Here is a 21,530-nt window from a genome sequence, read left to right on the forward strand (position 1 = left end):
TCAGAACCAGTCTTTTTTATCTGACATAACAGGTTTATATTTACCAATTTAGAGGGAATCATGCGTGTAGTAGGAAAACTAAATTATAAAGAAATTAGTGCAGGTGCAAAAATAGGTGAACCCCAAGTTGCCTTGGTTAACTCAAGTAGGTAGTAGAATCGGGTGGGTAAATAATTGGGTACCAAATGAATCAGTTGAAGGAGAGATCTTTAGGAAAGACTTTGGGTGGGACTGATAAATAGAGATAAGAAACCTGGTCAGTTTGTGTTATCCATACAGGTGAATGCAAAACACACCATGCCGAGAGGAAAGGAGATCTCAGAGGACATCAGGAAGAGGTTAGTGAGAGCACATCATTTACAAATGGAGAGCATTTAACATGACAGCAACTCGGCCTAGAAGTGGACACCCTTCCAAAATATCCCCAAGAGCCACAAGAAAAATAACAAATCAGGTAAAAACCAACCCAAACATCTCTAATATTTAGAGATTTGCAGACCTCCCTTGCTTCACCTGTACATGCTTCAACAATAAGAAGAACACTGAATCAAAATGGCATTCGTGGGAGGGTTGCTAAGAAGAAGCCTCTGCTGTCAAAAAATAACCAAACCGCCCTTCTTAACTTTGCAGGGGACCATCTGGACATGGCCTGAAGGTTTCTGGAAGTCCATTCTCTGGACAGATGAGTCCAAAATGTACCTGTTTGGTCACAATTAAATCCACTATGCTTGGCGAAAACCCAACACTGCCTACCACCAAAAGAACCTATCCCAACAGTCAAGCATGGTGGTTTGGAATGTAATGATCGAGGGCTGCTTTTCCTCCTCTGGACCTGGCCGACTCCACATAACATAACAATGTCCTCAAAGTTCATGTCTATTATCTTGTTTTTGATAATGTTATGATAATGTTAATGATAATGTTATCAAACAAATATTTTGTATGGTCAACTTACTGACTGTTATTTTTATGCACAGTGTCAGTGACATTTCCACTTTGTTTACAATTATGCCTTTTAGCCAATCACCCTCTGTGCCATGTTTGGAGTTTTCCACTGTTAATCTGTATGGATATTAAATTAACCCTTTGGATATTTCACGTCGACTAACAAGACCAGGGGGGTATTACATTTTGATATGTCTCGCGAGTCATCAAAAATAAGCCTGGATTTTCCTTTAGCGTTGATGGAATAGGGTATAGTGCTCTTACCATTGAGCTATGAAGCAAGGTGAGCCAGGTTACCCCTTGACCCAGATCTGTGTTCTCTGAGCTCTACTTTGCACACCTACTTCTGGTGAATGTAAATGTTTGTAAATTAGAATTTCTTCAAAATAAGAGCACCCAAGTTAAACTGTATTTAGCATTTAAACATGGAAAATAGGGATCAAGAAACAAAACAAACAATATGCAAATTTTCTTCATAAAATATATATATCAATCATCACCATATAATATTTGGCATAGTATTACCCTGGAAGGGTTTGAATGAATGAATGAATGAATGAATGAATGAATGAATGAATGAATGGTCTTTATTGTCATTGCTATAGTACAGGTACCAAACAACGAAATTTGGGAGGGGTGGCTCCCCTGGTGCTAGGAAAGAAAAAAAAAACTAAAAAAACAAGAAGGGAAAGGAGCTGGCTTACATAAATAAAGGCTATGTACACTATCCACTATACTATACTGTACAGATAAGACGACTAGGGTTGTCATATTGCACATAGTGTTATTGCACATTCATTTAAAGTGTCGCAGTTTGCAGGCTTCAAATGTACACATTTGTGCCTCAGCACTGCACCTGATTTTTTCACACGTGTTCAGGGCCTGGATGGCCCTGGGGTAGAAGCTGAGCTTCAGTCTGTTTGTCCTTGCGGCCATGGTCCTGTACCGCCTTTTCGAGGGCAGCCGGGCAAAGTGTTCGTACCCAGGGTGGGTTGGGTCTCTGGAGATCTTGGAGGCCTTCCTGAGGCAGCGTGTGTTGTACAGCTCTTCCAGAGAGGGGAGGGGGGCGCCGGTGATCTTCTGGGCTGTTCTCACGACTCTCTGTAGCGCATTTCTCTCCGCGGTTGTGCAGCTGGAGAACCAGTTGCAGATGCCGTAGGTGAGGATGCTCTCCACTGCGCCGCGGTAGAAGGCCACCAGTATCTCCTGCTTGAGCTGTACAACACACGCTGTCTCGGGAAGGCCTCCAAGATCTCCAGGGACCCGACCCACCCTGGGTACGTACACTTTACCAGGCTGCCCTCGAAAAGGCGGTTCAGGACCCTGGCCGCTAAGACTAACAGACTGAAGAACAGCTTCTACCACAGGGCCGTCCAGGCCCTAAACACAGCAAAGACCTAAGTTCTGGGCCCTGGACAGTCTGGACGGATTGTATGGCAGCTGCTGGACTGAAAAAATCAGGTGTAGTGCTGAGGCACAAACATGTACATTTCAAGCCTGCAAACTGTGACACTTTAAATAACGTGAAACAATACTATTGTGCAATATGACAACCCTAGTCGTCTATCTGTACAGTATAGTACAGTGGATTGTGTACATAGCCTTTATTTATGTAAACCAGCTCCTTCCCTTCTTGTGAATTTTTTTTAAAAGTTTTTTTTTTTTTTTCCTTTTCCTAACACCAGGGGAGCCACCCCTGCTAAATTTCGTTGTTTGGTACCTGTACTGTAGCAATGACAATAAAGTCCATTCATTCATTCATTCATTCATTCATTCATTCATTCATTCATTCATTCATTCATTGTTGTGTTCCTTCCTGAGGACTCTCAGGAAATAGAGCCGCTGTTGTGCCTTCTTGATGGTGGCTGCTGTGTTGTTCTTCCAGGACAGGTCATCCTGTATGTGCACCCCCAGGAATCGGAGGGTTGAGACTCTCTCCACGCTCTCTCCGTCGATGAGCAGGGGCTGGACCTCAGATTTTTTCCTCCTGAAGTCCACGATGATTTCCTGGGTCTTTGACTGGTTCAGCAGCAGGTTGTTAACCTTGCACAGCTTGCTCAGCTGCTCTACCTCATCCCTGTACGCCGCCTCGTCCCCCCCCCGAGATGCAGCCCACCACGGTGGTGTCGTCTGCAAACTTTACGATGGAGTTGCTGGGGTGGACGGGGGTGAAGTCGTAGGTGTAGAGGTTGTAGAGGATGGGGCTTAGCACGCAGCCCTGGGGGGACCCAGTGCTGAGTCTGAGGGCTGTGGAGGTGTGGGAGCCCACCCGCACCCTCTGGGGGCGGTCGGACAGGAAGTCCTTGATCCATGCACATATAGAGTGTGATAGTCCCAGGTCTAGTAGTTTGGTCACTAGCCTGTCTGGAAGGATGGTGTTGAAGGCAGAGCTGAAGTCCACAAAGAGCAGTCTCGCGTAGCTGTTTCCCCTCTCCAGGTGGGATAGAGTGGCGTGGAGAGTCGTCGCGATGGCGTCCTCTGTGGACCTGTGGGCTCTGTAGGCGAACTGGTATGGATCCAGGTTGGGCGGGAGGCGTGTGAGTATGTGGGCCCGGACTAGTTTCTCGAAGCACTTCATGATGATTGGTGTGAGTGCCACCGGGCGGTAGTCGTTTAGGCAGCTCACCGTGCTTTTCTTCGGGACTGGGATGATAGTTGAGGTTTTCAGGCAGGGTGGGATGGTGGCCTGGGACAGGGACTGGTTGAAGATGTTGGTGAAAACCCCGGCCAGCTGGTCGGCGCAGTCTGTCAGCACCCGTCCCAGGACGCCATCCGTTTTTATTCCTAGTTAAATAAAGGTCAAATATAAATATCCTAATTACCCTGATGAAATTGTGTTGTCCCAGAATAAAGGACTGTACAAAACTATTTTTAAAAGATTTCAATGAATCTCTGGTACAATTACTCAGCAGCACTTCTAGAATGAAGATCAGGTGAGTTTGAGTCAATAGCAATGTCTTAGCAATGTTACTGGCTCTTTGCTGGCACCCTATACAGCGCCATACATCCACTGTTTAGGACACATATAAGGACACATTAGGACACATATAATGTACTGTACAAAACTATTTTTCAAAGATTTCAATTGATCTCTGGTACCAATCTACTCTGCAAAACTTCTAGAATATGGATGCAAATGTTGATGGCTCTTTACTCTGGCCATACAGCTCAAAGTAACCTGTCTGCAGATGTATGGCTGCAGAAAAGAGCCATCAACATGTACGAAGACATCGCTTTACACTCAAAATCACCTGATCCATATTTCTGTACAGTCCAGATTATACAAATATAATAGGCATGTAATTGCACCAGTATGTACATTTTAAAGATCAAAAATACTTTTTCACAATTATATATACTTTCTGTTGGATAATGTGTCCTTATTTCACCCAAATAATCACTTTCCATTAATTTTTTTAACTCGCACTTTGATTTTGAAGCCGCGAAAAAGGCGAAAAGAAAAACCGGAAAGGTTATTTGAGGTTATAGTGAGAGAACACAGATCAGTACGACCAAAAGTTCGGACCTTTAACACTGCGCGAGAACTCGGAAAGTTTATGCGATACAGTCACTTTCAGTTTCATAAAGACAATCTGATCCGGTCACGTCTCTCGCCTTGGTGAAGTTAAACATCAAGAAACATGGCAATGTTTCATTTGATTGGAGAATGGATTGCTTATGTGTTTGCATACCTATTTGTTTTTATTTGTTTCGCATTTGTCGGGTTTTGTCTGTATATTAAATATATTCATTGGAAATATGATCATATACCTGGGCCGCCAAGGGAAAGGTGAATATATTCAATTCAATGTATTTATTTATTGTATTTGTGTGGTTAACTAACTAAAGATTAACAGCCAAAGCCAAGGGATAGGTGAATATATTCAATTCAATGTATTTATTTATTTATTTATTTATTGTATTTGTGTGGTTAACTAACTAAGTAAGATTAACAGCCAAAGCTAAATTAGGTGTGTTGCCTAACAATTCTGAGTGACATACGGTAGCGTCGTCAAACGTTCTGGCCACAATATTATCCCAATGGGGACGAGTTGAGAGTTCTAAATCCGCCGTCAGGCAAAATAGCCGTGTCGGGACCTGTTAAACTTGTCAAAATGCGAGCTCCAGGCTTTTCAACTGCCTGGTCGTGCAAACGGCTGTCTGCAGGAGTGTGGTGACGTCATCCATGTAGCTTCTTAGGGCTGGTAGACGCTGTCCTGACTGGGATGGGATCTCACTCCTCGGACCATCTGTCTTCCACTGATCAGGATTATTTCGAAGGCTGCTGTGAACAGGATGGCTGAGCTTGAACAACCCATCGCTATGCCTTTTTCGAGCTGCTGCCAGCCAGTCGTGACTTCCAGAGTTGTGTAGCAGATGTAGAAGTTGCTGAAGTAGGTAGATACCAAGTTTTGGATGCAGGGTGGAATCTGTGGATGAAGTTTGATGAGCTGGTGTGGGATAGAGCCGTAGGAATTTACCAGATCCAGCCAAACTATGTAGAGATCTGATTTCACACGTTTGGCTGTCTGGATTTGTTCCCAGATCATAGCAGAGTGTTCCATACAGCCAGGGAACCCTGGTACCCCTGCCTTCTGGCAACTGGTGTGGATGTAGTTGTTAGACAGGCCACATGTTTGTCTGTCTCCTCCTTGTCTCACCTGCTGGTGCAGTGCAAGCTTGCAACTGGTTCCTCCCCCCACACTTTGCTTTCCCCTGATGGATTCGTAGGCCCTGATGAGTTGTCACATTGGATCATCCGCAGGCACGTTTCCTCAGGATCCTTTGCTCATTGGTCGTGGTCGTAGTCTTCCCTGACCTCCCTCCAGTCTTGCCTGGACTCCAACTGCCCTGTTCACAGTAGTCATTGGTGTCCCAAATAAACTTAGATGGAAGCACAGGTATACAATGTGAAATACCAAAATATATCATGATTTTACAGTTTAACCCGTCAAAACGGGTTTGACCTGACTACATATGAAGATATCCCATTGATAAGAGAATGGCTAAACAATAAGGCCCATTTTAACTGTCTCTCATCTCTCCCCATAGTTTTCTGTTTGGACATATGGCAACGATTCGGAGAGAAATGGCAAATGAACGAGTTTTACATGACAAATTCCTGGAATGGTGAGTCTTTGTGGGTGCTGTCGGGTATGCACACCCCTCGAAACATCCACAATCTTTCAGAGCTCACACAAGCACGCAGGGATGGGCTGGGGCGACATGTGTGGCCAGGGCTGGCCCATCCACCGGCCCACAGACCAGCCCAGGCCACACACACACACACACACACACACACACACACACACACACACACACAGCAAACTCAGATGAATAATGTTTTTATATTGTATAATATTGTATACTCTGTGAATATCCTGATAATGTGATCTTTCATAGGGCTGAGATATATGGACCTGTCTACAAGATAAATAGTCTACACATAGTTATGCTGTGTGTCACTGATCCGGAAGCCACAAAGGTAAAGCTGTCTATTCCCAACCTCTCCACACCTGGTTTGTGGATCCACGTGCTGTATGCTTAACCATGACGCAATACAATAGAGCAAAGGCAATGTATAAGACTGCCTCTCTCTCAACATGCACAGCATTAAGTTAACCTGCTTTTCAGAACAACTTTTCTCATCTAATCCTTAAAAACTAAGTTAAAGTGATATAAAGGAAATACAGAGTATCTTTATCTCTCTCTTACATGCAATGTGCTCTGGAACTTCCAAAACTAATCCAACACTATGCATTGGCTCCACAGGAGATCATGATGTCCCCAAAATACCCTAAAAGCCCAGCCGTCTACAAGCGTCTATTCTCCTTGTTTGGACAGAGGTGATTCCTCCTGAATGTGTAGTTGAGTGCTACTACCTATGCTGGTTGACATAAATGATCTCCCTATGACCACAGCGGGAGGTACACACTCCTATTATTATATATATATATATATATATATACTTCTCTGTAGGTTTCTGGGAAGTGGCTTGGTCACAGCAGTAGATCACGAACAGTGGTACAAACAGCGCAGAATTATGGACCCTGCCTTCAGCAGTTTGTAAGTCACAACTAAAACACACAACTTCTCACACCCTGATGAAGGCCTTGGCTTATACATTAGCATCAATACATTGATCATGCTGTGTTTGGCAGGTACCTGAGGAGTCTGATGGGGACCTTCAATGAGACAGCGGAGACACTGATGGACAGACTGGGGGACTTGGCAGACAGCAACATGCCCGCTGCCATGCATACTCTGGTCAACTCAGTGGCCTTGGATGTCATTGGCAAGGTCAGGGTCCTGGTACCCTACAATCACCACCCACATTGATTGATTTACTTTATTATATTTTAGAAAAATAAAGATTTGGATCCATCATAAAATAAAATCATCAAAACTAGAACGTTTTACAACTTCCATTGTGGAAAATGATTTCCTATTTAACTTTTTGCCTGTCATTACCTGTCTTCCATTGGTAAATTAGATATTGGTGACCTGTCCTCATTTCTACCTCAATTACACACAGGCGGCATTTGGAGTGGATTTGAATTTGGTTCAACAGACTGACTCTCCTTTTCCTACCGCCATAGAGACTGCTCTTAAAGGGATGATGATCTATGTTAGGGATATCTTTTTCGAGGTAAAATGATGATTATATCTGTCGTCATGTTGAATGAGTAATATGGTCACCGCCTGTGGCACATTGACGGCTTGATGGTATAATTGGTCATTTCCAGCTCTACCCGAAGAACTGGAAGTTCATCAGGGAGGTGAAGGAGGCATGCCAGCTACTGCGCGCTACTGGTGAGAAGTGGATCAACGACAGGAAGAGGGCTGTCCAAAACGGTGAGGATGTTCCTAAAGACATCCTCACCCAGATCCTCAAAACAGCTGGAAAAGGTTGTAGAACAATTACCTAAGTCATATATATTCACTCATTCATAACAGCTGTATACATCATTAAGTTTGGAAAGTTATTGATGGACAGTCACTACTGTCTTGTTATAACATTCGTATATGATTACTTTCAGAGGAAAACATGGATAAAGAGGATGATGAGCTTATGCTGGACAATTTTGTGACATTCTTTATCGCGGGTTGGTCTCCCTTAAATAAGCCATATTTGCTTTGAAATAAATCCCTCTTGATAAGTAACACTCCACACAACTGAAACAGTGCAACAGCTTTGCAAATTATTGTTGTTTTATTTTATAGGACAAGAGACAACAGCCAATCAACTAGCTTTTGCCATTATGGAGCTCAGTCGACTGCCAGCGATAATGACAAAGTAAGCAAAATAGTATACATTAGCTATGTTGTTCAACAATTGATAATTTTCATCATCATACAGGTTATTGGTTTCTGAGATGTTTAACTTCTCCAGGGTCAAGGAGGAGGTGCACAATGTCATTGGGATGAAGAAGGACATCAGCTATGACGACCTGGGGGAAATGACTTACTTATCTCAGGTAATAATCACCTGTCTATTTTAGTTTAGGTGTCATTCATTGTCCAACACCATCTAATTGTCTTAGACCTCTTGCAAAGATAATGCGGCATTTTGCAGAAGAGCGCTGCCATATAAACAAACCTATCTCCCTGTTATGTCCCCTGACTGGTTGAATAAAGGCAAACATTTTCACTCAGACTGATGCTTCATAGTTAATTCGTGGAGTTGCCTATTATACTGCCCCCTTCAGGTTATACCAAGTTGATTCCAGATGTTCAACAAAGTTATCCTGATGATAACTGATCTATCCAAGTTCAGATATTCAGTATATTCTCCCACTGCACAATGTTTACAATATCTTTTGATTTCAAGTCACTTTTCTGTTTGTGAAAATATCAAACCCCCCCCCCCCCCCCCCCCATCAGGTGTTGAAGGAGACACTGAGACTCTACCCCACGGCCCCAGGAACGACTCGCATGTTGCCAGAAGACATAGTCATCGCCGGAATCCCAATCCCTGGCGGAGCCTCTGCCATGGTGAGTCGCTTTGAAATCAGAGGAAAAATACTCATTCATTTTTCCCAATTGGGGAATTTTAAAATCACTAATATGAAGTCTAAAAGTAAACATCCATTAATTGTCTTGTTACAGTTTGATACATATGTCACTGGAAGGATGGATAGATTCTTTAAGGATCCAATGAGGTTTGATCCAGATAGGTTTGATCCAGATGCTCCCAAGTAAGTATGGAGTGTATGCATCAACTACCAAACACTGACTGTAAGCTACATTGCCCCCGTATTATGGATCAAAATATATTATGTACCTGTATGATGGAGATGTTGTGTTTTGATTTCTCTTTAAGGCCCTATTACTGCTACTACCCTTTTTCCCTGGGCCCACGCTCCTGCCTCGGACAGAATTTTGCACAGGTGAGCACATGCACACATAGACACACGCACATTTGCCACAATCATTATTGTCCTCATACTGTATTTCATCTATCCAAAGTCTCTAGTGTAACATTTGACAACCGTGTGTTGATCGCCTGTGTGTTTGCAGATGGAGGCTAAGGTTGTGATGGCCAAACTGGTGCAGAGGTTTGACTTCAGTCTGGTCCCTGGCCAGTCCTTTGACATCCTGGACACTGGGACTCTGAGACCAAAGAGTGGGGTGGTCTGCACTATTCAACACTGCAAACAGACCCCAACTCGAATGTGAAGTGATGATTTTCACCATGGGTGTTGCATTTATTATATTCATTATCAAATCCATTCTGCTTGCTTATTGAGAGAAAAGTTAAATTCCATACCACGTTTTCACTGCTACCTTGCACCCAGGCAGATTCTCACATAGTAGCGTGGTAAAATGTTCTGGCCACAATACTATCCCTATGGGAACGAGATGAAAGTTCTAAATCCGCTGTCAGGCAAAATATAGTCATATAAAAATAACCTAAATAATGCGAAATAGTGTACACTTACCTGTTAATTCTTCTTATCATTACACTTAGGCCTACTGCTAAAAACTGTCTTTGTTTTTTATTCTTAGAAACAAGTGTTTTCTTCTTAGAAACATTAGCGGCCTATGCAATCTGTTGAAGTATAAACGGTTGTGCTTTCTCATACAGTTTACAGAGATTGATGAATTTGTTTTTTTTATGCAAATACTATTAAATACCAAAATATATCATGATTTTACATTTAGTTTAAATGTTATTTCCTCGAAATCGTCAAAATGGTTTGACCTGCCTAGTATTGCACCTGTCATTTGAAGGTAACAAATTATAGCCTGATGATGGCCTCACTGCAAAGTTATTGTTAGTTGTTGTACTTATCAGCGTGACAATATGACATCAGCGAGGTTTCATATTATAACTTTCATTATCATAAACTTTGCATACATGAGTGACATTGATTTTATTTTTTTCATACATTAGAATATGATGTACTAGTCGTCGATGTTCCAAAACGTCGTCGTTCTTTGAATATAAACATGAATGTAGTTGTTCAATTTTCAAATATACACACGCAGGTGTATGGTGATTTCATTGCAAACCTACCCGGCGGTCAGCCACTGCTACTCAATCTCCCCTTAATTCACTAGATATTCTATTGTTTTCGAGATATTCTATTATTTTGACGACAACATGGATATTGACTGAATAAGGCAGAAGGTAAGGTGCTATGTCAGTGTGTTATAAGGTGTTATTACTGAGTAAACAGGTTTGCACCCTGCAGCTACCTGACTGTCTGACCAGCTATGTGCTTAACATTATACAGTGCCTTCAGAAAATATTCAGACCTCTTCACTTTTTCCACATTTGATTGTGTTATGGACTCAATTTCTCAATTTAATCTGTATAGTAGGCATACACAGTTATGACTACAGTGTTAGGGCTATGTTCGTATGGCGCGCGCATAGTTTAGCAGCAAACATTAGCATACAGTTACCATGGTGATGGTGTAAAGCAAGGCTCTGACTGAGCGAAGATTTTCTACTTGCCCATTTGGAAGTTTTCGTTTTTTGTTCAACTAGCAAATTCAACCTTAATTGCTATCCAATCAGCAGGAAAACATAGGCTGCCTGATATGTTTTGAAGGTAAACACTAAAAAACATTTCCACTACTTTTTGATCGCTGTTCTCCTGCCTGTGCGACAGTCTGATCTCCGCCTGCCCAAGCAGATGTTACAGGTGTTCGTTGTTCAGGTTAGCCCTAGATAGGGAGTCAGTTGGAGTAATTTCCCAAATGTTGCTAATATCATCTGGATATGATGAAATATGACAGTTCTTGGTGCTGCATACTGGATTTCTGAGAAAGAAACCAGCTGGCGCCGCCTCCCCTACGGTAAGGTGGACTGCGACTAGAAACTTCATCACAAGTGATATAATCGTGTTATGTAAATTGCTTTTGCAGAATGTAGCGAGACAGGTTATTGTTGTAGTTGTTGTGACTTGTACTTTGTAGCTATTTACAGCACCACTAGCGTTGTTGTAGACTGCAAAATAGTGGGCTAGTTTTATTTTTTGCCCCACTTATTTGGTTCTTTCTGTAATACAAGGGAATGCAATTTTTGGGCATTATGGAATGAATAATGCCCATAATTATTATGATAATAATGATCTTCTTTTATATGACTTTAAGATATCTATGTTGTGTTTCGTTAAATTATTATGTTTATTCATGAATGTATGTATGTGCACATTTGTATGTGTGTATGTGAATGTATGTGCACACATGTACACTTACTAGCAATCAAAATAGGTAGTAGGCCTTAGGCCTATCTGTCAAATTAATTTGCATAAACAAATATGACTTACTTTATCCATTAAAAAAGTAATTAACTTATTATTTGATCGTATACTGTTGCATTTATTGTGGTGATCAATACGTTGCTAGAGAGAGTAGCCAAATTGTGTGGGGTAGTTTTGTAAATAACCATTCTGTTCCAAGTCTTGTAGCTCTCAGCATTTTTAAACCACTCATGCATTTATTCAGTCAGTCACTAATTCATTTTGAACCAACACACAGTTTATTCTGGTGTGGTATGAAATATGCACCAACTACATCAGATTTTGTACACTTTGAACCGTTACTTTTCATCATAACAATGGCAGACAGTTGACATCAGTGTTTGTGCATGTGTTTTATTTCAGTCCCTGAGTGGAGGGACCGGGGGGTGCTGTGTGCTTTCAGGGTGTGCCGTGGGAGAGGAGGCAGCTGACATAGGATGGTGAAACACAGTGCCACAGGGTCGCAGCGGTCCTCTGTGTCCAAGACGACTGGGGGGTCCCAGATATCTGGCCTTAAAGATCTGAGCCTCCTGGATGAACCTGGGCTCTGGCCAGATCCTGGCGAGGGTCACTGTGGCTTTCCAGACAGCGTCTATGTTCTGGCAGCTGCCATCTTCCAGAACAGTCACCTGGAGAAACCGGCTTCACACCGGTTGATCAGTTATGGCAAGAGGGCGGGACTCCAGCTGGCTGAGGCTAAGGATGAGGCATCACAGCGCAGTGCGTACGAGCTGGCCTTCAACACACTCAAATGTAAGTGACCAGAAGAGTGGGCTGTGGGCGATATGTTGATCCTCTTCCTTCTCTTCTTTGTTACTTGAGCAAACATATGTGCGCACGCACGCACGCACACACACACACACACACACACACACACACACAGACACACACACACACACACACACACACACACACACACAGACAGACACACACACACACACACACAGACACACACACACACACACACACACACACACACAGACAAGACAAACAAACAAACAGGGAAGTCGTCACCTTGAACCACTTGTGGAGGAGGGAATCAACAAAGAATTCAGAAAATCACATTTTTATTAATTTAGGGTATTCTAAAACTAAAACCTCTTCTCTCCAGGCAAACAGGTATTTGAAAATAAGAATAAATAGCCCAGGGGAAGTTAATTGACAGGTGAAATTGAATCTCAATAGATTGATGGAGAGAAAGTGGAAGAGAAAAAAAAACCTTGAGGGATGTCTGTGTGATGCTACAAATCAATTTGGCCCATAATCTGTTATCTGTGTGGAGCCAGGGTCTGGGCGGCCAAACTCACAGGGGTGTGTAATCACCATGGCAATAGGAGGGGGGAGGTTTGAGGCCTGCCAGCATGGACCAAGGGATGGAATTGATTTTTATCTCGCTTTCTGTGGAAGAGTGCATATAGTAACTTCGTAGTCAGGAAAAGATGTTGTGTCTCTATCGGTCCACTGCACTGGTTTGCTCCTGGCCTACATTTCTCACAATCAGACCAACTCAAATGTTCTAAGCTCCAGAGCAGCGCTGCCATGTAAAAGAGATTCTAAAAGCAGAAATTCAAAGGTGGTCATGCAACAAAATAGGACACACCGTATTGAATGGTTTGTATCCTATCAGTGACAGATCACTCCCACTCTATTATCAGTGCCACCTTATTCAAATTGTTTCCTCATCCCTCCCACCCTCAATGAGTTAATTCGGAGAGAGTCACTTCTTGAGATAATATCGTAGAGATTATAATGTGAAGCGAATTAAGGGGAGATTGAGTAGCAGTTTGCAATGAAATCACCATACACCTGCGTGTGTCACATTTTTCCGTTCAATAATATTCTCATTGTAAATTCAAGCATGCCTTACCTCTAATAACAGAGAATTGCAGTGTGCACGCTGTGTGTGTCTGAATTCATATGCAAAATTAAAGACATTTTCACAGTGCCTGGCCAATTATCTATTGGGAAACTGAGGTGAAATGACAGTCATGTAATAGTCTGTAGCTAGGATGGCTTGGTTTGTTGAACACACACACACACGTTTATTTATCAGACTTATAGATTCAGTCACATTTGCAGTGACAAAAAATTGCGAATAGATGAAATGACACTGCTGGGAAACCAACGTTAATCTCCCCCTATCCTCCTAGATCAGGCTGGCACTCACTTCAGGTACAGAAATCGATATCCACACACACACACACACACACACACACACACACACACACACACACACACACACACACACACACACTGGACTGGACGGATCTCACACACTGCCATGGAATGACAATGATCCAGAATTGAGCTGAGGTCAGTTGTTAACCTAGAAAATATGCTTTAGCAGCGAAAAACACACTGAGCAAAATGCCAATGAGCTCTGGTATTGATTGTGTGATTATAACTCTTTTTCAGACCAAAAAAGCCTTAGCGTTGTTATTACCTCACCCAGTCATTCACACTACCTCAAGTACCCAGAGACGGGTGGAGACACACAAAATTGAATTCAAACCAATTCATGTGTGAATTTAGAGGGTAGAAATGCAGTCAACGACCTTGTGAGCATAGCAACAGAAACGTGTGATCCCCCCCCTTCCATCCATCCCTCCCTCCCTCCATCCTTCTCTCTCTCTCTCTCTCTCTCTCTCTCTCTCTCTCTCTCTCTCTCTCTCTCTCTCTCTCTCTCTCTCTCTCTCTCTCTCTCTCTCTCTCTCTCTCTCTCTCTCTCTCTCTCTCTCTCTCTCTCTCTCTCTCTCTCTCTCTCTCTCTCTCTCTCTCTCTCTCTCTCTCTCTCTCTCTCTCTCTCTCTCTCTCTCTCTCTCTCTCTCTCTCTCTCTCTCTCTCTCTCTCTCTCCTCTCTCTCTCTCTCTCTCTCTCTCTCTCTCTCTCTCTCTCTCTCTCTCTCTCTCTCTCTCTCTCTCTCTCTCTCTCTCTCTCTCTCTCTCTCTCTCTCTCTCTCTCTTCTCTCTCTCTCTCTCTCTCTCTCTCTCTCTCCCTCTCCTGTCCCTCGGAGAGCATTTCTGCCACATTGTCCGCGGTAGCCAAGAGCACGATCAGACAGCCATGATGTCACACAGACAGAGCTGCCGTGTGGTTGGTGTGGTGGTGTGGTCATGAATAGGTTGATCTGGCCAGGAGCGGGGGGCTGGGCTGGTGGTGTCAGACCACACAGTGAGGGGTACACGTCCGCTTTGCCCTTCGACTAAGAGCATGGCACTTACCCCGGTGAGACGCTTCAGCAAATATCAAGCGGCGCGGGGGCGAATAATATGTGAGCAATCTCTGCCATCCTGGCCCAAGGGTGATCGCATGAATAGAGTCCTGTCCTCTTTTGGCACCGGTTCTTTCTTTTTTGGATTAATGTGAAATTGGGGGTACAGATGCGGAACGCAGACCGACAAAGGGCAGAGCAGGGCCTGAAGAGGGGGCTGCATTCAGGTCTGGGCGTCTGCCCGCGGATTTATTTGACCGCGGTCATCATCACTCACAGGTCATTGTGTGTGTTTCCTGGGCGAGAGCCACGTAACACACTCAGAATCACCCGAAATAAAAAACCTCCCTTGGGGTCTAGCGCCCTCTTCTGGTAATGAACGCCGAGACCTCATGGGGATGACGTTACCCGTAAACACTGATTTAGGGTCAGTTTGGCGTTTTGGTGTCTTACCCCCATTGGTTAAGGGTAAGATTCTATTACAGTAAGCTGACCCTAGATGTAGTGTACAGTATTTCTCAGGGCAGATGCAGCTTGAAAACCTGGTCATTTTGTATGCCGTTTATATTCTAGGTCAGCAGTGCTCCTGCTGTAGAATGGCCCCTGGTATGAGAGATTTATTGGTAAATTTACTCTGTGTTTTGCTCGTCCTCCTGTGGCTGATTTATGGAGCAAGGAGGACAATGACCTCCACCGACCGAATCACGCTGGCCCTCCAGGCTCTGCTTTTCTCTGTAGGCAGCGTCCATTTTGTGAGGCTTATCTTTAACACCTCCTGTTGTAATGGTCAAAAGCAAATGCTCATTGACCTGAAGCCGCTGTAAATTATACTGAAGTATAAAGATAAACTAACTAAAGATAAACATTGTGTGTCTGTGTGTGTGTGTGTGTGTGTGTGTGTGTGTGTGTGTGTGTGTGTGTGTGTGTGTGTGTGAATGAATGAATGAATGAATGAATGGTCTTTATTGTCATTGCTACAGTACAGGTACCAAGCAACGAAATTTAGGAGGTGTGTGTGTGTGTGTGTGTGTGTGTGTGTGTGTGTGTGTGTGTGTATTGTTTGTATTGCATTATGTTTTAACTACCCTTCACCTGTTTGGCCCAAGCCCAGCATACAGTTGGTGTGATTTCTGATGTTATGACAGGTTAGCAGCGGTGTCTGTCGTTGCCATGGCGTCACAGTGGAAGGTCTCTGACATGGTGTCACCTCCCAGTGACAGTTACAGAGAACTCAAATTAGAGGTTACAAACAGGTCACAAACAGACACACACACACACATGCACGCAAACACACCCACACATGCACGCAAACACACCCACACATGCAAACACAGACACATGCACGTACACACCCCCACAGACACACTCACACAACTAACACACACTATCGCCCCTCCCACCCCACCCCCTCTCTTTTTCTGCCAGATTTTATTTTTTGCATTTGCTATGAGATGAAGAGGATATTTCAAGATTGCCTTGAATATTCGTGCATATTGTATGAAGCTCCTGTGCAATAGGTAGGGAACACACACTCATGGTAAACACACAGGGTTTGGAAACAGGTGTTCTCTAAATCCTAACGAGACGAAACGGATAGTGATGCTTTTTACTCCCCTCCCGGGAGTTGAAAGGGAAAAGTGTCCCAATGTTTGGTGGGAAACTGGGAATGAGGTTCTGTGAGTGAGAAAGCATGTCGCTGCTGTAGGAGACAGATGCTCCCTTCATGATATCTCAGCCATAGGAGAGGAGAGGAGGAAAACACATCATGAGCCATCATCAACCTCAGATTTAGCTGAAGTCCTATGCCTCAAAATGGTAGAAATTGACTCATGTAGGCTACTATATAGTTGTATACATACTATATTACAATACAGCACTGCACATGTGTAATTAATTGATGTCATCAGTCGGTGCAGAGTTTTCCAGATTCTGCAAGCTCTTTCAGAAATTAGGTTAATTAACTATTTGATTCTTTCTTATAAAAAATCAAATGAGCGTTTAATCGCATGAATTAAAACCCCAGTCGAATTGAATTATCTTTCCAAATTACAGCGAGATTACTCGCGCCGCCTCTTCGGAACTTCTATCTTTCCCATGCAAGCGCTCGTCATTAGATATGGATTCTACTTTCCCCTAATCACTCATCTCGGGTCATTAAGAGATTCTTTTTTAGTGCGTCTATCAGGCGTGCTCCAAATGAACCTGTCTGGACTGGTCTGGGAAGATAATTAGAGATAGAGAGATGAGACGACCTGATGATGTGAATCATTAACCCACACAGACAGAATGATGGACATCTCTGTTCTAACCACTTCTCCCTGTACTGTCCTGTCCTCTAAGTGGATGTTCTTCTTGCTTCCACAGACCAAGAGCTCCTGGAGGGTATTATGATCGACAGCTGCTTTCACCTCTCTCAGCCAATGGTGAGTGAAAACACTGTCCCCATGAGCTCCGGTTAGGGGTGGGCATCGACGATCGATAATTGATCGATAATTGATCGATAAGGATCTTGGTCGATCACAAAATAAAACATTTGGTCGATCACAACAAAAAACAAAAACAAAAAATATTTTTTTGTGATCGACCAAATGTTTTATTTTGTGATCGACCAAGATCCTTATCGATCAATTATCGATCGTCGATGCCCACCCCGCCTCCGGTATTTTTTTTTTGTTGCTTTTTTTTTTCTTCCTATCTGTAACTTTCCGACCCTGCAGCCGTACCACTCTCAATATTCATGTCATGCTGTTCCTCCTCTTGTACAAACTCTTTGTTCAGCTCCTGCCACGTTGATTACCTCTAATCTGTAACTGATCCTGACGTGTTACATCGATGTAAACCCTTTCATCAACTCACAAAGCACTTGGTGTCGCTGCTAACTCTCCCTCGTTAAGGAGCAGCGCTCCCTTTGGAGTCACACATTCTGAAGACCAATGCGCCCCTGAAACAGAAGTCCTCAGCAATTTTGTCGCATTGTTGCTTTCCTCCGGCACAACGGCCCATTAATTAGTCATGAGATCAGAATGCTGTCCACGGCGCCATCGGGGTGGGTTGTCTGGCTGTCTCCTGACCGACTCCTACCCCCACGTCTGTCGCTGGGCCCTGCTGGGCGCTGAGCCCAATGCAGTTTAGTGGCCCTGGTCGTAAAGGGAAGGTCTCCCAGGGCAGCCGTGAACCTGGAGGCTGTTGGACTGTAAAAGGACAGCCTCCGCTACTCGTTTAAACAAAGAGGTGCGATTGGAGGGGTGGAGGTGGGGTGGGGGGGGGGGGGGGTGACTGCCCTGTTGCCCTGGCCTTGTTAAGAGAAATAACCTAACATAAGGATAGCACTTGTAACCGGGCCTCCTAATAACAGTTGAACTGTGATAAGAGCTCAAAGAGCAGAGAGGCCTGTGGGTGGCTGGTTGGGACTGGGGTAGAGCAGCCGCTCTGTAGGAGAGGTGGTGACTGGGTGGACGAGTCAATTGAAAATATAGCAGTCAGGGAGTATGTATTTAGAGGATAGACACGCCATTTGATGTGATGCATGCAACACACACACAATCGCACACAGACACGCGCACACACACACCCATACAGTACCTGAGTGAAATATGGCCTTGCCTGAAATGAATGGGTCTTTCTGTGGTGCGTTGGCAGGTCGTTTATTCTGCATCCCACGAGCGAGACAATAAAGCCCAGACACAATGAGGCTCTCTTTAGAACCCAGTCTCACCTCATTTTACACCCCAGGCATCTATAAAGTTCAACCTTGATAGAGAGAGAGAAGGAGAGCACCGCTGTGGGTAAGGCATAGAGGGGAGGAGAGTGGGAGGCGGGGGACAGAAAGGAGTGAAAGATGGAGATATAGATAGACCTGCTTGTAGAATTGCCCTGGAGCATCTTTGATCTGAATGGAGAGACAGAGAAAAAGAGAGAGGGAGGGAGAGAGAGAGAGAAAGAAACAGAAAAAGAGAGGGAGAGAGAGAGAGAGGGGGGGAGACAGAGAAATCCTAATGACGCTGGAAGTGTGTGTGTGCGTGTGTGTGTGTGTGTGTGTGTGTGTGTGTGTGAACATGTAGAGAGACCTGGAATAGCTTTTTAAAATAGCACAAATAACCCCTCAGCCTACAGAGGTTCACAGCAGATCCAAGAGTCATTATTGCAGCCATCGTAGGCAGTTTCCACCTGGTGCCCAGCCCAGTGCTAAAGGTTCTCAGTGTGGGGTGGTCTGGTGCCACACAGACCAACACCAAGGGTGACTGAACACTCAAACCTGTTTACTCTGGCCACTGTCCCACCACAGAACGCTGTTGCCAAGCAACCCACGATGGGGAATTTCTCCAGCTCCCCCAGGGTTCAACCTTGGTTAAGGGCGAGAGGAGAGAGGGTATGTATGTGTGTGTGTGTGTGTGGGGGGGGGGGGGGAGGTGGAGAGGAAGGGAAGGAGAGAGGGAGGGATGTGGGGACCCAACACCTGTCTCCGATATCGACCTTTATAAAATCGGATTAAAAGCACCAGAGTGAATTACGAGCGCTGGCTAATTCTTTAGCATTGGTGGCGCTAGCCTTCACGCAGCCAGTGTAGCATACAGTATTAGCTTCTCGCCCCATTAGCCCAGCAGCGACGCCTTGGCAATCTGTTGCTGCCGAGCAACACCATCTGCTGCTAATGCGTTCGGTGTCCTCGCACCCTGAGGGAGCGAGGGAGGGAGGGAGGGAGGGAGGGGAGGAAGAGTGGGAGGGTGGAAGGTAGGGAGGTTGGGAGGTAGCGAGAGATAAAGCGTGAAAGTAAGAGGGGAGTGCGGCTCCTTCCTGTGTTTAATTAAAAGACAGGGGTTGGGGGGGGGGGGGGGGTCGCGGCGGGACGTCCCAAAGCTGTGTGATCCTCTGATTGGAGGACAGGGCGACTGCTGGGCGCCCCTGCCTCAGACACACAGAGGAGTTCAATCGCTCCATCAGCACGTCAATCAAACCGGTGGTCGACGCTTTGGTTCTCTGAGGCCGACTGAGGACGTCTGGAGTGTTCAAGATTTTTTTTTTTTTTTTGTGATCGACCAAATGTTTTATTTTGTGATCGACCAAGATCCTTATCGATCAATTATCGATCGTCGATGCCCACCCCTAGTTCTTACCATGTGTGATGATCCTGAGTGTGTGTCTCTCTGGCGCTCGAGGCTTTTAGGCATTTATTTATTTATTTATTTATTTTTAAACTGTTGATGCGGGTCAGTTCTATCCATCCTAACTCTACTACACTGTGGTCCCTTCTTAGCCGCTAGGTAGTTGACTATTGAAGCGTAAAGCACTTTGAAGTGGGACGGTCCTATCTATCCTAACTCTATGCTGGGCTCCTTCTCTAGTCGGGGGGGGGGGGGGGGCGGGGGGGACCGCTGACTGGTGAAGCATAGCAGGTCTATCCATCCTAACTACGCTGTCGTGGTTCCCCTCTCCAGCCTGAGGACCAGATGAGCCTGGTGGCGGTGATGCTCTACGACTTCCAGGATAGGAAGTTCCTCCCACGGGGGCCTGGCCAGGGGGAGGAGCATGTGTGGGAAGTCGAGGAGGTGGAGAGTTGCCTTCTCAGGTGAGTGGGAGTGTGTGTGTGTGTGTGTGTGTGTGCAGGGCTGGACTGGGACAACAATTAGGCCCTGCCATGTGGCTCAGACCAACACAATCGGTCCGACACCGCCGATCAACATGCTGGCAGTCTGTTGAATATACCATTTGTAAAAACCCCTATAGAGCGGAGTAAGTGACATGGACAGCAAGTATACCAGCAAATCAGCAAAGTTCTCATTTACATGTACACACAGGCTGCATGATTGCATTATGTTACACCAGAAGCCCAGTCATTTCAAATGGAAGGTTGCAAGACAACATTATTGGGTTGCAGACTGCATGAGTTTTATTTCTCCATGCAATAAAAAGCATTCATTAGTTCTGAACTAGGCTAGTGTAAAACATTTTAACAAATATTTTTATTTTCAAATAAAAAGTATTATTAACACCCATTGTTGGTATTGCATTTATGTCAGTGACAGTGATACCTCAACTTGCTAGCTAGCAACAAAATAGAAAGTCACAAAATGCAGAACACCCCCATCTAACGTTAGCTATAGAGTCCACAGCCAAGCAGCACTAACGTTACACCACGAGAGAGATCACTGTGTGTGCATGAATTCCAGCCAAGTCCTGGTGAAGCGCAATGCAATCATGCTGCCTGTACGGGTTAGCATAAGTCATAAGACATTCTCTGCTGCTGCTCCCTTAATCTGGCCAATGCAAGCGACTAACATAACTTTGCTTTTGTAAAACCAAGTAACAACATTGCTTACCTCTCTAGCTGTGTCCTGTCTCCTCCTCAATTGCTAACGGCACATCAGTGCTAACGTTAGTTAGCGGTAAAGATTTTGCTGTGGCAGCCGCAGCTGTAGTAGGCCTAGCCCCCACAGTCGATGCAGAGAACATATCTGTCAGTTTCTGACATTTTGAGGCATCCTCTGCTAGCTTCTTACTTTTTTTCTCCCTAATTTTCTGGGCACCCCCTTTCACTATCTTATCTACGAACATGACACTGTACTTGGGTTGTCGGCCGAGGGATCAGAGTGGGGGAGGGGGCCGATGGACAGCAGGGCCTAA

General features: G+C 44.6%; 2 protein-coding genes across 2 annotated transcripts in view; both read left to right on the top strand.

The window, feature by feature from the left end:
• The first annotated feature begins 4,533 nt into the window (after window positions 1-4,533).
• On the top strand, window positions 4,534-10,300 carry LOC308153615 (cholesterol 24-hydroxylase-like). Its single transcript, XM_080526801.1, has 15 exons — window positions 4,534-4,735; window positions 5,998-6,075; window positions 6,349-6,430; window positions 6,718-6,791; window positions 6,925-7,011; window positions 7,107-7,245; window positions 7,481-7,594; window positions 7,692-7,854; window positions 7,986-8,051; window positions 8,170-8,242; window positions 8,339-8,423; window positions 8,830-8,940; window positions 9,055-9,143; window positions 9,269-9,335; window positions 9,466-10,300. The coding sequence occupies exons 1-15, from the start codon at window positions 4,587-4,589 to the stop codon at window positions 9,622-9,624; spliced, it is 1,536 nt and encodes a 511-aa protein (XP_080382927.1). The 5' UTR covers window positions 4,534-4,586; the 3' UTR covers window positions 9,625-10,300.
• Window positions 10,301-12,135: 1,835 nt separating this feature from the next.
• LOC308153891 (putative methyltransferase NSUN7) overlaps window positions 12,136-21,530 on the top strand; it is a gene marked incomplete at both ends in the record, with an annotated part of 24,356 nt that continues 14,961 nt past the window's right edge. Inside the window, 3 exons of the mRNA XM_080527075.1 lie at window positions 12,136-12,451; window positions 17,274-17,332; window positions 20,345-20,475. Coding sequence (XP_080383201.1) covers window positions 12,136-12,451; window positions 17,274-17,332; window positions 20,345-20,475 — 506 coding nt within the window. The remainder of the gene's footprint in view (window positions 12,452-17,273; window positions 17,333-20,344; window positions 20,476-21,530) is intronic.

This window comes from Nansenia antarctica (assembly GCF_963989245.1).
Source record: "Nansenia antarctica genome assembly, chromosome: 3".
Classification (NCBI taxonomy): domain Eukaryota; kingdom Metazoa; phylum Chordata; class Actinopteri; order Argentiniformes; family Microstomatidae; genus Nansenia; species Nansenia antarctica.

What these genes read in the sequence shown, in the direction of transcription:
- LOC308153615 (XM_080526801.1), top strand. Translation starts at nt 4,587, where the DNA reads ATGGCAATGTTTCATTTGATTGGAGAATGGATTGCTTATGTGTTTGCA. An exon ending in TTCTCCTTGTTTGGACAGAG is followed by an intron (nt 6,792 to 6,924) that starts GTGATTCCTCCT and finishes ACTTCTCTGTAG; the next exon opens with GTTTCTGGGAAGTGGCTTGG. An exon ending in CTGCCAGCGATAATGACAAA is followed by an intron (nt 8,243 to 8,338) that starts GTAAGCAAAATA and finishes TAACTTCTCCAG; the next exon opens with GGTCAAGGAGGAGGTGCACA.